Here is a 14,072-nt window from a genome sequence, read left to right as displayed (position 1 = left end):
TAACTTCAATCTCACAACATTATCAATTTAACTGTGTCGCCCAGTTGCGGCCCACTATTTGGAAGCGAACCACTCTATTTCGTCCCTATGTTATATCGGCATCAAACACGTCACCCTCCCTAGGAGAGGGGGTGACCGTGACAATTTATTTTTAAAACAAGAGGCTGCCTGGATCTTTAGTTGAAAGACCCTTGCTCCCTTCAGTCTCAAAGTAGACTTTGATCTGAAGCCATTCTTGTGATTATTGTGATTTTGCTGCTCATTGTAAATGTTTGTAGGCCTATGTAGCCAAATTGTATCTATGAATGTATGCTATCCATTCATGATTTTTATATGTTCTATTTATATCTGTAAATTAACCAATGATATCAAGCCACACCCGAGTGGCGCAGCGGTCTAAGGCACTGCATCTCAGTGCTAGAGGCGTCACTACAGACCCTGATTCAATTCCAGGCTGTATCACAACCTGCCGTGATTGGGAATCCCATAGGGCGGCTCACAATTGGCCCAGTGTCGTCCGGGTTAAAGTTTGGCCGGGGTAGGCCGTCATTGTAAATAAGAATTTACTTTTAACTGACTTGCCTAGTTAAATAAATGAAACACCGGGCCATGATTGTTTTTATAAACTAGTGACCCCCAGTGTTTGTCATTATACCCTGATGAAGACAGCTTGTCTGTTGAAACTCTGGTTATTAAATTATTGCATCTGAGCTCCCAGAGTGTGCGGCTCTCCTTTTCCTTTCCAAGTGTTCTACTCCGCTAGCCAACACTTCAGCTAAACGGGTGTGCGTTTCTTTCGCGTCCAGTCTACTGGGTGTCAACATTTAAATACAAGACAGAACAGACACCTTTTTTTGGTAAATATACAGTACTAATTCCAGGGTTTATCTTTATTTTTCCCTATCTTCTACACGGTAGTATAATAGTGAAGACATCAAAACTATGAAATAACACATATAGAATCATGTAGTAACCAAAACAGTGTTGAACAAATCAAAATATATTTTATATTTTTGTGATTCTTCAAAGTAGCCCCCCTTTACCTTGATGACAGCTTTGCACACTCTTGGCATTCTCTCAATCAGCTTCATGAGGTAGTCACCTGGAATGCATTTCAATTAACAGGTGTGCCTTTGTTAACTTTTGGAATTTCTTTCCTTCTTAATGCGTTTGAGCCAATCAGTTGTGTTGTGACAAGGTAGGGTTGCATACAGAAGATAGCCCTATTTGGTAAAATACTGTCGGTGATTTATTTAGAATTCAAGGCACACTTGACCAGCATGGCTACCACAGCCTTCTGCAGCGATACACCATCCCGTCTGGTTTGTGCTTAGTGGGACTATCATTCGTTTTTCAACAGGACAATGACCCAACACACCTCCAGGCTGTGTAAGGGCTATTTGACCAAGAAGGGGGGTGATGGAGTGCTGCATCAGATGACCTGGCCTCCACAGTCACCCGACCTAAATACAATTGAGATGGTTTGGGATGAGTTGGAAGGAAAAGCAGGCAACAAGTGCTCAGCATATGTGGGAACTCCTTCAAGACTGTTGGAAAAGCATTCCCTGAAATGAGTAGGTGTGTCCAAACTTTTGACCGGTACTGTATATATGGAAGGAAATTTAACCTCCAGCGAGAGCCAGCATGCTAGCAAGCAAGATACATTTCCGTCAGTAGCTATTCTTCTAAATGCGAGGGTCACTGGATAAACTATGATGTGAACATTTTTGGCTGAAAACGAATTAGTAGCCAGTTGTCGTTGCCCATTGTGGAATCATATCTAAACCTCTGGTTCATGAAGGCTATGTCCCCATGAGCTCCCGAGTTTAGCTAACGTTAGCTAGCATCACAAATTATAATTATTATAGCTAGCTGAGTTGTTTTATAAGAAAATGGCTAATATGAATTAAACACTGTAGCTATCTAGCAAGGCCTCCTGGGTGACAATGCCATTGCTAGACCCGGGAGCTTTATTAGGGATAGTTTCCCTGGGACATTTTGCAAATGCATTTGTGGTACAATTCCCATTTAGCATTTCTGGCACAAATCCCATTCAAGTCAGGGGACCACTATAAGACATTTTCCCCCATAATCGTCAAAACACCTATAAGTGACTTATTGGAGCTTCACAATCAATTTTAGATTGTTTCGAATTATTTGGACATGATACGCCAATAATGCTAATATCGGTCTCATGACTTGAATGGCATATATGCCACAAATGCTAAAACGTTAGCATGTGGAAACAGTGCCAGGTAAACTAACCAAATCATCGATTGCTGTCATACCTTGTCCATAGACTGCTTACAGGGTAAGGAAACCAATGTGTAATTTTGTAATTTGGGTTAACTGTCCCTTTAAAGAGGCCTTTTCAAGACAGTTTAGAACTGTGTGTGCGTGTGCATGCGTGCAGACAGACAGACATAGACAGACAGACGATAGAGACCCGAGGGATACTTTACAAGTGTCACACAGGAATTGGTGAAACAGTTTAATGCTCTCATTTTAACAGCTCAAGTTACTGAGGAGAGTTTATGAAAGCACATTTTACAGCAAAGCCTGTACCTATACAGATGCTCCTACTTGAAAGTGTGTGGTTCAATAATATTAATTTACATACAAAGACAACAACAAAAAAAAAGTAAAATTAAATGAGTAAAATTCTGGCAGCATTTTGGCTACTTTTTTCAGCAATTGTCAGTGCATCAGCATCAAGGATATTTAGCAAAATAACGTTTAAACAAATGTTTTGAATGTCTCTGTAATGGAGAATAAAATCTATAGGTAGACATGGAAACAGAAGCCAGTGAAAGGTTCACAGTACAGTTTTAACGCAAAACACTGTCCATTTTAAACAGGCTTCTATGCAGTGTACAAGTCCCTTATTCCCAAAAGTACAATAATAATGTGATGATTCTCTATCTACATGCATTCAGACACCTCCTTTTTGCTCCGTTGGTTGTAACATGAACAAGCCGGTGTTGTGTTTTGGTCCTGTCGTGAAGTCAACCAGGAGCTCTTTTAATAAGAGACGAGATAAACTCACAGAGAACAGCTGCAGACATACAAAAGAGCAGGAACTTTCTTCATGTCTCCTATAACACTGTTCCTTTACTCTGTGCTAATATTCTAGTTTGGCTCAGTCTCTAGTCTGATGTACAGAAAATATGCCTACCATCTAGAACCTGGACCTGTATAAAAACAACTTCATGAATAGAGAGGGGTTGTGGGGGGGTACAAGATTTGGACAATATATTCCTTTTCAGTTTAATAAAATCTACACGCATGTGAGCACAGAATTTAGTTGTGTTGTTTTTGGATTAAGTTTGCTGTGTGTAAAATCTATCCATGCTTGCATCTTATATAGTGGAGCATTGTACCATGCACTCAATGACAAAATATAACACTTTAAACAAACATGTAGTGGCAAGTGAAAGATGAACCTTGACCATTGTAACGGTATATGCCTCTCAGTGGACTACCAAGCCTTGCATACACAATATATTTGCTGTAAAACTAAAACACAGGATACTGGCCCTCTACTTTACACGAACCCTGTCCATTAGATGTATTACCAAATAGAAAAGGGATAATAAAATAACATTAGATGGAATAGTCTTCATACATCAGAGATACAAGTATGTCTTTGTCTGATCTCTGTATATCGTCAGTTCCCTGTGCTTGTTGTAGGAGTGGAGTGTGAGACCAAGTAAGGTCTTGATGCACTGCATACAAAGGTTTTGTTCTTTTTAAAGGTACTTGAGTTGAATTTTCTCTTTAAAGTTCCGTGAGAGACAGTGGTTAGAACAGGCCTTATGATAAGAGCTCACATTTTGGTTGAATGCATTCAGTTGTGCAACTGACGAGGTATCCCCTTCCACTTTTCCTTTCTAAATAAAAACTAAAACAATTTGAAAAGCTGTTCTTAAGTTGTTGTTGTTGTATGTGTAGTGGTTGTCATGACATAACGGAGTGAGTCTAATCGCAAAAGAGAGTGAATTGCTATCAAACAATCTACCACAGATAACATTAAATCATCAACAGGGATGCAGCACTATATATAGGGGGTAGTTGCTTTTATGTTGTTGTTGATGTTATTTAGTCTATTTCCCCTTATATTGGCTACTTTAAGAGATGGGCAGCTGGTCTGTCCAATCAGGTCTCTACTTTTCCATATGTGCCCTCAGGTGGGCGGTACTGTTTTGGAAAGGCCTTCAGCTGGAGGGAGTTGAAGGCGTATTTACGACATCCTACATTCTTCATGGTGTTCTCTCGTCTGCAGCCCTCACTATTGGGAGGAGGAGATGAGAAGAGAGAGGAAGGGAGGGTAAAGTAGAGGAGAGAGAAGGAGAGAAGGAAAAGGGAAGAGGAGGAGAGAGAAGGAGAGGGGAGGAGAGTAGAGAAAAGGAGAGGAGAAAATAGGGGGTGATTGGTTAAAAGGTAAAAGGAGATGAGTTAGAGGGTATATGAAAATATTAAGTTATTATAAACATTGACATAATTCTTCCTTTACTCAAATTTTACATGATAAACGCTACATCTTGTCTCGTTTTGTTCAGGCAGTTGTGTGGCCAGCTGACCTGCGCATGCAGTCGAGGGCCTGGGAGAAGACCTGTGGGGCCAGTCCGTGCTCCTGCTGGAGGATGAGACACTGCTCCAGGGTTAGAGACATGGCTGTACGGTCTTTAGCACTCTTACAGCTGGTAAAACGCACTCCGTTCAGACGCCGACAAGCCTGGGGAGGGAGAAACAGGGAGAGAGAGAGAGAAAGAAGAGGGGGGCAGAGGAAAACGGGTGAGGAGAGGAACGTAGAGAGTAGAGGAAGGAATGGGGAAGTATAGAGTGTCAGGCAGACGCTAACTCATTCAGTTAGCGATAGAAGTGTATTGTGGAGAGAGAGAAAGAGAAGAAGGAGAGAATGTCTCTACCTCCGCTGCCTGCCACAGGATCTCTACGTTCTTGCTCTTCCTGGCGTTGATGTTCTGACTCAGCAGCTTTAGCAGCTCAGGCAGGCTGGTCTGACTACGGATACAAGGGAGGCCTGGAGAGAGAGCGGAGAGAGGAGTATCATTGCACTGACGTACATTTTAAGAACCAGGTTGTTTACCATTTTATTAGGGGTTGAGGTTAAGATGAGGCTGTGTGACTCACAGTCCTCAGGTAGGACCTCTTTAAACTGGTCATAGTATGAGCTGAGTCGAGCTATATTCTCCATGTTAATCCCCTCCTGGAGAGACGTGTCTCCAAACCTATAGACACATAGATGGACAGATGGACAGACAGACAGACTGAATTTTTTTTTCAAGGGGAATTGTACTGCTCATTAAGCAAAGCTACAACACATCAGAATTTCTTACAGTCTATAGGGAGTAGACCTAATGTTCTCACAGTCTCCATCATTGGCATTGTTGAGGAATTACCATAGCGTTTTTTACAATCATCTCTAGTTTGTAGTGGCAAATCTAATAAACACACTTCGAAAACACACAATAACCAGATGCTCGTGATTATTCGAGGTAACCATCATCACTTATATGGTATTACCACAAATGTCAGCTGCTATTGCCATGGTAACACACCTCCTGACTACCCTCTCTCTTCCATTGCGCTGCTGTCCTCTCCTACCTCCATCTCTCCTCTTATCCCGTATCTCCTTCAATCCACTTATAACCTCTCCCACTCTTCTTTCCTCCCCTTTCCTCGTCTCTCCTCATCTCTCCTCTTCTCTCCTCTCTCGTTTACTCACTTCTCGGCCAGCGTCTGTTGTTCATTGATTCCCACATTGAAGAGAACAGGCTGAACCCTCAGCAGCATTCCATTCTGGATCTCCCGCGGCAACGCATCAAACATTGCTGCTGGTAACGGAACCCTGACGTTGAAGCCGTCCCGGTTCCCGGTGATGACAGGCAACATATCTGGGCCGAAGACCGAGGTTGCCTGTGTAACCTTAAAAGTGACGTTTCGCAGGTCCATCACACCAACACTCATGTCCTCCAACATGGCCAGCTCCTCCCCTTTAAGATTGCAGAGAGTAACGGGTAAGAGTAGGTTTCAGTTGTCTATTTGAAAATCTATAAATAAAGTATAGAAAATTAGTAGGTTTCAAATCAACATATTTGTGTGTGTATTCTAAGACATAATCACAAGAATACACACACAAACGCACACACACACACACACACACACACACACACACACACACACAGTCAGCAGGTTACCGTAGGTGCTGAGCAGGCCCTCATACTGGACTAGCAGGCCGATGATGTGGAGCTGCCTGAGGAAGCCATCGTCATGGAGACAGTTCCTCAGCTTGATGATGAAACCACAGATCAGAGCTGACAGCTACAAAAGGGGCAACACCATTACAACTATTCATCATCTATATAATCACCAATACAACTACTCATCATCTATATAATCACCAATACAACTATTCATCATCAATACAACTATTCATCATCAATACAACTATTCATCATCAATACAACTATTCATCATCTATATAATCATCAATACAACTATTCATCATCTATATAATCATCAATACAACTATTCATCATCAATACAACTATTCATCATCAATACAACTATTCATCATCTATATAATCATCAATACAACTATTCATCATCAATACAACTATTCATCATCAATACAACTATTCATCATCAATATAATTACTAATACAACTATTCATCATCAATACAACTATTCATCATCTATATAATCATCAATACAACTATTCATCATCAATACAACTATTCATCATCAATACAACTATTCATCATCAATACAACTATTCATCATCAATACAACTATTCATCATCAATACAACTATTCATCATCTATATAATCACCAATACAACTATTCATCATCAATACAACTATTCATCATCAATACAACTATTCATCATCAATACAACTATTCATCATCAATACAACTATTCATCATCAATACAACTATTCATCATCAATACAACTATTCATCATCTATATAATCATCAATACAACTATTCATCATCAATACAACTATTCATCATCAATACAACTATTCATCATCTATATAATCATCAATACAACTATTCATCATCAATACAACTATTCATCATCAATACAACTATTCATCATCAATATAATTACTAATACAACTATTCATCATCAATACAACTATTCATCATCTATATAATCATCAATACAACTATTCATCATCAATACAACTATTCATCATCAATACAACTATTCATCATCAATACAACTATTCATCATCAATACAACTATTCATCATCAATACAACTATTCATCATCAATACAACTATTCATCATCAATATAATCACCAATGCAACTATTCATCATCAATACAACTATTCATCATCAATATAATCACCAATACAACTATTCATCATCAATACAACTATTCATCATCTATACAACTATTCATCATCTACAGTGCCTTGCGAAAGTATTCGGCCCCCTTGAACTTTGCGACCTTTTGCCACATTTCAGGCTTCAAACATAAAGATATAAAACTGTATTTTTTGTGAAGAATCAACAACAAGTGGGACACAATCATGAAGTGGAACGACATTTATTGGATATTTCAAACTTTTTTAACAAATCAAAAACTGAAAAATTGGGCGTGCAAAATTATTCAGCCCCTTTACTTTCAGTGCAGCAAACTCTCTGAACAGAAGTTCAGTGAGGATCTCTGAATGATCCAATGTTGACCTAAATGACTAATGATGATAAATACAATCCACCTGTGTGTAATCAAGTCTCTGTATAAATGCACCTGCACTGTGATAGTCTCAGAGGTCCGTTAAAAGCGCAGAGAGCATCATGAAGAACAAGGAACACACCAGGCAGGTCCGAGATACTGTTGTGAAGAAGTTTAAAGCCGGATTTGGATACAAAAAGATTTCCCAAGCTTTAAACATCCCAAAGAGCACTGTGCAAGCGATAATATTGAAATGGAAGGAGTATCAGACCACTGCAAATCTACCAAGACCTGGCCGTCCCTCTAAACTTTCAGCTCATACAAGGAGAAGACTGATCAGAGATGCAGCCAAGAGGCCCATGATCACTCTGGATGAACTGCAGAGATCTACAGCTGAGGTGGGAGACTCTGTCCATAGGACAACAATCAGTCGTATATTGCACAAATCTGGCCTTTATGGAAGAGTGGCAAGAAGAAAGCCATTTCTTAAAGATATCCATAAAAAGTGTCATTTAAAGTTTGCCACAAGCCACCTGGGAGACACACCAAACATGTGGAAGAAGGTGCTCTGGTCAGATGAAACCAAAATTGAACTTTTTGGCAACAATGCAAAACGTTATGTTTGGCGTAAAAGCAACACAGCTCATCACACTGAACACACCATCCCCACTGTCAAACATGGTGGTGGCAGCATCATGGTTTGGGCCTGCTTTTCTTCAGCAGGGACAGGGAAGATGGTTAAAATTGATGGGAAGCTGGATGGAGCCAAATACAGGACCATTCTGGAAGAAAACCTGATGGAGTCTGCAAAAGACCTGAGACTGGGATGGAGATTTGTCTTCCAACAAGACAATGATCCAAAACATAAAGCAAAATCTACAATGGAATGGTTCAAAAATAAACATATCCAGGTGTTAGAATGGCCAAGTCAAAGTCCAGACCTGAATCCAATCGAGAATCTGTGGAAAGAACTGAAAACTGCTGTTCACAAATGCTCTCCATCCAACCTCACTGAGCTCGAGCTGTTTTGCAAGGAGGAATGGGAAAAAAATTCAGTCTCTCGATGTGCAAAACTGATAGAGACATACCCCAAGCGACTTACAGCTGTAATCGCAGCAAAAGGTGGCGCTACAAAGTATTAACTTAAGAGGGCTGAATAATTTTGCACGCCCAATATTTCAGTTTTTGATTTGTTAAAAAAGTTTGAAATATCCAATAAATGTCGTTCCACTTCATGATTGTGTCCCACTTGTTGTTGATTCTTCACAAAAAAATACCGTTTTATATCTTTATGTTTGAAGCCTGAAATGTGGCAAAAGGTCGCAAAGTTCAAGGGGGCCGAATACTTTCGCAAGGCACTGTATACAACTATTAATGTCCGATGTAGAACATCATTCATACTAATATAATTGTGTGTATCTGTGTACATGTGTGTGAACGCATCTTTGTGTGCATTTGTGTGCATCTCTGTGTGTGTGTGTGTGTGTGTGTGTGTGTGTGTGTGTGTGTGTGTGTGTGTGTGTGTAAACCCACCGTCTGGCAGAAGACCACATCTCTCCTGTACTGTAGCGTGAGGTTCATGGCAATGGTGGGAGCACTGTCCTGCATTAGGAGGAACACCATGGACTTCTTAGCCTTGTCACTCATCAGAGACACACACTCTGACAGGGTGGTCAGGAGGGGGTACAAGGCCTCACTCCATTCACCTGGTAGAGAAAGGAGAGAGGTTATACAGTATATCTATACACACGCACACACACACACACACATTATTGTTCTTACCTGGGGAGGGCTTTTCCTTTTCTACATCTGGGCTGCTGTCTGAAGGGGAGATAATAATAACATATTTATTTTAAAGACAGAGTGATGTGTGCATTCGTGAATGCATGTCTGCTAGTTAAAGAATAATACAGAACAATATTACAATATGGAGGAGTCAAACTGGACATGAACCTACAGTGCTGTTGTCTTTCATGGTTTGACTGACATGTGATGGTCAGATTAGGGAATGATGACAATGAGGATGATGATGATGGAGGAAGAGAAGAAGAAGGAGATGAAGATGATGATTCTGGGTGTATCCAGAAGGCTTCTCTGTTTCCATGGATACCTCAAGGGATTCACACACATTCCCTTTTATCCCCTGACCCAATCAACCAATCAACCAATTAAATAATACATTAATCAACCACTCAACCAGTCAACCAATTAAACAATACATTAATCAACCAATCAATCAATCAACCAACTAAACAATACATTAATCAACCAATCAACCAACTAAACAATACATTCATCAACCAGTCAATAAATGAAACACTACATTAATCAACCAATCAACCAGTCAATCAATTAAACAATACATTAAAAAAAACTATTAACCAATCAATCAGTTGACCTATTTTACTTTAACAGCTGCCTCATTTCATTTCAGTGCGTGCGTGTTTACCTTTCTTAGTAGTGGCATTGGTCTGCTGCGGCGTGTTTACCTTTCTTAGTAGTGGCATTGGTCTGCTGCTGAACGTCCAGGAACACATCCTCACTGCTGCTGTCACTCTGCATCCTGTCTTTGGCCAGCAGTCTGTCCACCCTCTGGATCACACAGTCCAGACTCTTATCCACGTTCAACCATACCTTCTCCTGAAGGGGGGTTGAGAGCGACAGAAAGTGAGAGGGATGAAAGATTAAATATGAAATACACTTTCTATATAAATTCTATACAATATTGTTGTTATTCTCAATTCTTAAACAAAATATATCAATGTCATCTTACCCAGTTCTCCTCGTGCCAGTCAGCCTGTAGGGAGGAGCGCTTGTCTCTCACCCCCTCTCCTTCCTGGTATACGGAGTGGCGAGGGGAGATGGAGTGGCGAGAGGGGGAGGTAGAGTGGCGAGAGGGGGAGGTAGAGTGGTGAGAGGGGGAGGTAGTGTGGCGAGAGGGAGAGCGGGATGGAGAGAGTGAAGGAGTGAGGGATGAGGGGGAGGGAGTGCCCTTCTGGGAAATGCATTCTGGACGGGCAGCAGAGAGGGCCAGGATAGCAGAGGACAGCAGCTTAGAGTCACAAACTGTCACCAACTGACGAGTCTGGAGAGGGGGAGAGCGATGGAGGAGAAACAGGGAGAGGATGAGAGAGATGGAAGAGTGACACGGAGAGGGGAGAGATTGAAGAGAGACAGGGAGAGGAGGAGACAAGGGATATATAATAGTGTGTATTAATACAGTGAAATACGTATTGATTGTATAGATAGATACATGTTTCAATGCTTCTCTCCCCTCTGTCTTCTCCCTCCCTGCCTGCTCCCTCTCTACCCCTCTCATACCTTCTCAGAGAGGATGGCGAGGGTTCTCTCCAGAGCGTTTGCTGAGCGTTCCTTGGCAGCGCGGGACAAACGTTCGGTGTAGTAGCACACCTGGGTCTTCAAGGTGTTGATCTGACCAATCAGCTCCTTCGCTCTTACCACATCCTGAGGCAGGTAGGTCACCGGCTTAGAGCCAGACCCAGCACTGCTGGTAGGTGTGTGTTTATATGTGTGTGTGTGTGAGAGAGAGGGAGAGGGAGAGAAAGAAAGAGAGATAGAGAGAATGAGAGAGATAGAGAGAGAGAATGAGAGAGAGAGAGATCAGGGTGAACATGTGCTGGTTTAAAACGATGTAATACAGAACACAAACAAACACATCCACTGATACTGCACACATAAACGGAGCAGGTGACAGATCTCACCATTCCTCCTCATATGCGCTGATCAGAAAGCAAGCAAAAAGGAGACATTTCAATCAAAGGTTAGAAATCTAAATGAATGATAACAATTAAATCATGAACTGATGTATCTATAGCAGGGTTTCCCAATTGACAGCCCCAATTGATTTTATTTGGCTTCCCAAGTTTTCTAAGCAAATAAATATTAATGCACATTTTCGGTGTTGGACATAAAAGACTGTAAAATCACCAGGAAATCAGCTCAGTTATTTTAATTTAGGAAATCTGTTCCCAAATATTCCCATGCATAAATAAATAGGCATATGTGATCATATTCCAATATAATAAAAGTTAAAAAAAAAATGTTTTTGTGAAATACTATATTTGTTTGAGCTTTTTGTGGTGAATTTGCAGTGTATAAATGATTCAAAATGCTGTTCCGGTCCCCCAACCATACGCTCAAGAAAATATGGTCTCACTGTTTCCTAGCCTCCTCAAACTTGTGGATGAGTTTCCGAAGACCACAGTGCTTAAAGCCTTGGTGGTGGGCTGCTGGGGCACCTATAGTCACTACGTCATAGGTCCTGTCTGGGAGAGGAGAGGAAGGGAGATGGAAGTGAGAGGAGGGAGAGGAGAGATGGGAGAGAGGGAGGCGGAGGGAGAGGAGAGGAAGTTGAAGGGGTAGAGAGCACTTTTAGACAGATATAAACATGCTTGCTGTGGAGAATTACATTGAACCAGATGAATATAATGATGGATATAAAGGACAGAGACTGACAGATATATGACTGGCCACTCCCTCATAGCCTGGTTCCTCTCTAGGTTTCTTCCTAGGTTTAGGCCTTTCTAGGGAGTTTTTCCTAGCCACCGTGCTTCTGCACCTGCATTGCTTGCTGTTTGGGGTTTTAGGCTGGGTTTCTGTACAGCACTTTGAGATATCAGCTGATGTACGAAGGGCTATATAAATACATTTGATTTTAAATTTGATTTGATATAAGGTTCCCTACCAGAGTGACTGATAGATATATAAGGTTCCCCACCATAGAGATTTATAGATATAACAGGTCCCCTACCATAGAGTCTGATAGATATGACAGGTCCCCTACCATATAGTCTGATAGATATAACAGGTCCCCTACCATAAAGTCTGATAGATATAACAGGTCCCCTACCATATAGTCTGATAGATATAACAGGTCCCCTACCATATAGTCTGATAGATATGACAGGTCCCCTACCATAGAGTCTGATAGATATGACAGGTCCCCTACCATAGAGTCTGATAGATATGACAGGTCCCCTACCATAGAGTCTGATAGATATGACAGGTCCCCTACCATATTGTCTGATAGATATGACAGGTCCCTTACCATAGAGTCTGATAGATATGACAGGTCCCCTACCATAGAGTCTGATAGATATGACAGGTCCCCTACCATAGAGTCTGATAGATATAACAGGTCCCCTACCATAGAGTCTGATAGATATGACAGGTCCCCTACCATAGAGTCTGATAGATATAACAGGTCCCCTACCATAGCCAGACTCTCCTTGTACTCTCATCCTCTGGACGTGCAGGTTAGTGGGGATGAACTCCAGCTTCTTCTCTGCTTTCAGAGTACTGGACTTAAAGGAGGGACCTGGAAGAGGAGTAGGATGGATATGTTATGATGAACTATTGTACTTTTGCATGTTGCTGATGGTCTCTTTCTGTATGTTACTGACGCATTAGTGATATTAAATATTATATTATAGTGCTAACAGTGCTAATGTAGCAGGTTTCTGATATATCTGTAGTGACATGTTGTAGCATGTCATTGCATAGCCCTATAAATTGTACCCGAAATTCATTATATTTTAAATAAACTTTAACATTTGGACATTGTCTTTTTTATTTATGTTATGAATATGTTAGATGACCAAATGTAAAAGTTCATATAAAATACCATGATTTTGGCATGCCATTTATAGGGCTAATCATTGCAGTCAGTGGCGACCCGTCATTCAGGGCAGGTTGGGCAAAGGCAGCTCCAAAATGCAGGTGTTTCAGCCTATCTCAGTGCTTTCTGTAGTGGTGGGGCAAGCCAGCAGAAAATACGGAGTTTTGCACCATGATTGGCTCAGTGTTCTGTCACTCATGGGGAAACTACATCACCGCCAAGTCAAGGGGAGAGCTAGAATATTCTAGCCCCTTGGATGATGCCATAGAGTTACATTAGAAGTGCCCATCCAAGAAGGCATAGGGTCAATTGCCACAGGTAAAAGGACGTCAAATCACTTCATATGTACAATAGCTTTGATTGGGCTGATCATGTTAACATCATACTTTCAGAATCTTAGCTAGCAGTCATCATCATGAATCAAGTCAATCTGCTGGCAAATCCTTTTTAATCCTTTTCATATGAAGATAAATAATGAAGATAAAACGTATCAGTGCTCATCGGCCATTGGACATAAACATTACACAACAAGTTGAAAATCGCAAATTCAACAATGAGTGGTTTGGAAGGAATCAGTGACAGTGGCTAACTGCAAAAATTGCAAAGCAATCACTAGCCTGCTATTCAGTGGAGTGGCTGTGTGGTCCCAAATCTGGGATTAGGGGTCTCTTTTCCAAGTTTAAATGATAAACATTCAACATTGGCCATGCTGTTAATGAAG

At 41.0% G+C, this 14,072-nt stretch overlaps 1 protein-coding gene across 2 annotated transcripts in view; it reads right to left on the bottom strand.

Moving 5' to 3' along the window:
- Positions 1–2,454: 2,454 nt before the first annotated feature.
- The window catches only part of LOC139380593 (inositol polyphosphate-4-phosphatase type I A-like), a 47,111-nt gene continuing 35,493 nt past the window's right edge, over positions 2,455–14,072 (bottom strand). The window contains exons 11-25 of one of the 2 annotated variants that reach the window (XM_071123413.1): positions 12,947–13,051; positions 11,891–11,999; positions 11,436–11,453; positions 11,035–11,218; positions 10,487–10,798; positions 10,203–10,353; positions 9,671–9,823; positions 9,496–9,534; positions 9,247–9,419; positions 6,219–6,342; positions 5,747–6,014; positions 5,152–5,249; positions 4,929–5,041; positions 4,581–4,735; positions 2,455–4,288 (exon numbers count right to left, since the gene is read on the bottom strand). In XM_071123413.1, coding sequence (XP_070979514.1) covers positions 4,156–4,288; positions 4,581–4,735; positions 4,929–5,041; positions 5,152–5,249; positions 5,747–6,014; positions 6,219–6,342; positions 9,247–9,419; positions 9,496–9,534; positions 9,671–9,823; positions 10,203–10,353; positions 10,487–10,798; positions 11,035–11,218; positions 11,436–11,453; positions 11,891–11,999; positions 12,947–13,051 — 2,135 coding nt within the window. In that variant the 3' untranslated portion in view covers positions 2,455–4,155. Of the gene's footprint in view, positions 4,289–4,580; positions 4,736–4,928; positions 5,042–5,151; positions 5,250–5,746; positions 6,015–6,218; positions 6,343–9,246; positions 9,420–9,495; positions 9,535–9,670; positions 9,824–10,202; positions 10,354–10,486; positions 10,799–11,034; positions 11,222–11,435; positions 11,454–11,890; positions 12,000–12,946; positions 13,052–14,072 lie in introns of both variants that reach the window. The other variant, XM_071123414.1, reaches the window with a different exon arrangement.

Source organism: Oncorhynchus clarkii, chromosome 22, assembly GCF_045791955.1.
Source record: "Oncorhynchus clarkii lewisi isolate Uvic-CL-2024 chromosome 22, UVic_Ocla_1.0, whole genome shotgun sequence".
In the NCBI taxonomy this organism is placed as follows: domain Eukaryota; kingdom Metazoa; phylum Chordata; class Actinopteri; order Salmoniformes; family Salmonidae; genus Oncorhynchus; species Oncorhynchus clarkii.
This window is presented reverse-complemented; position numbering and strand designations above follow the sequence as displayed.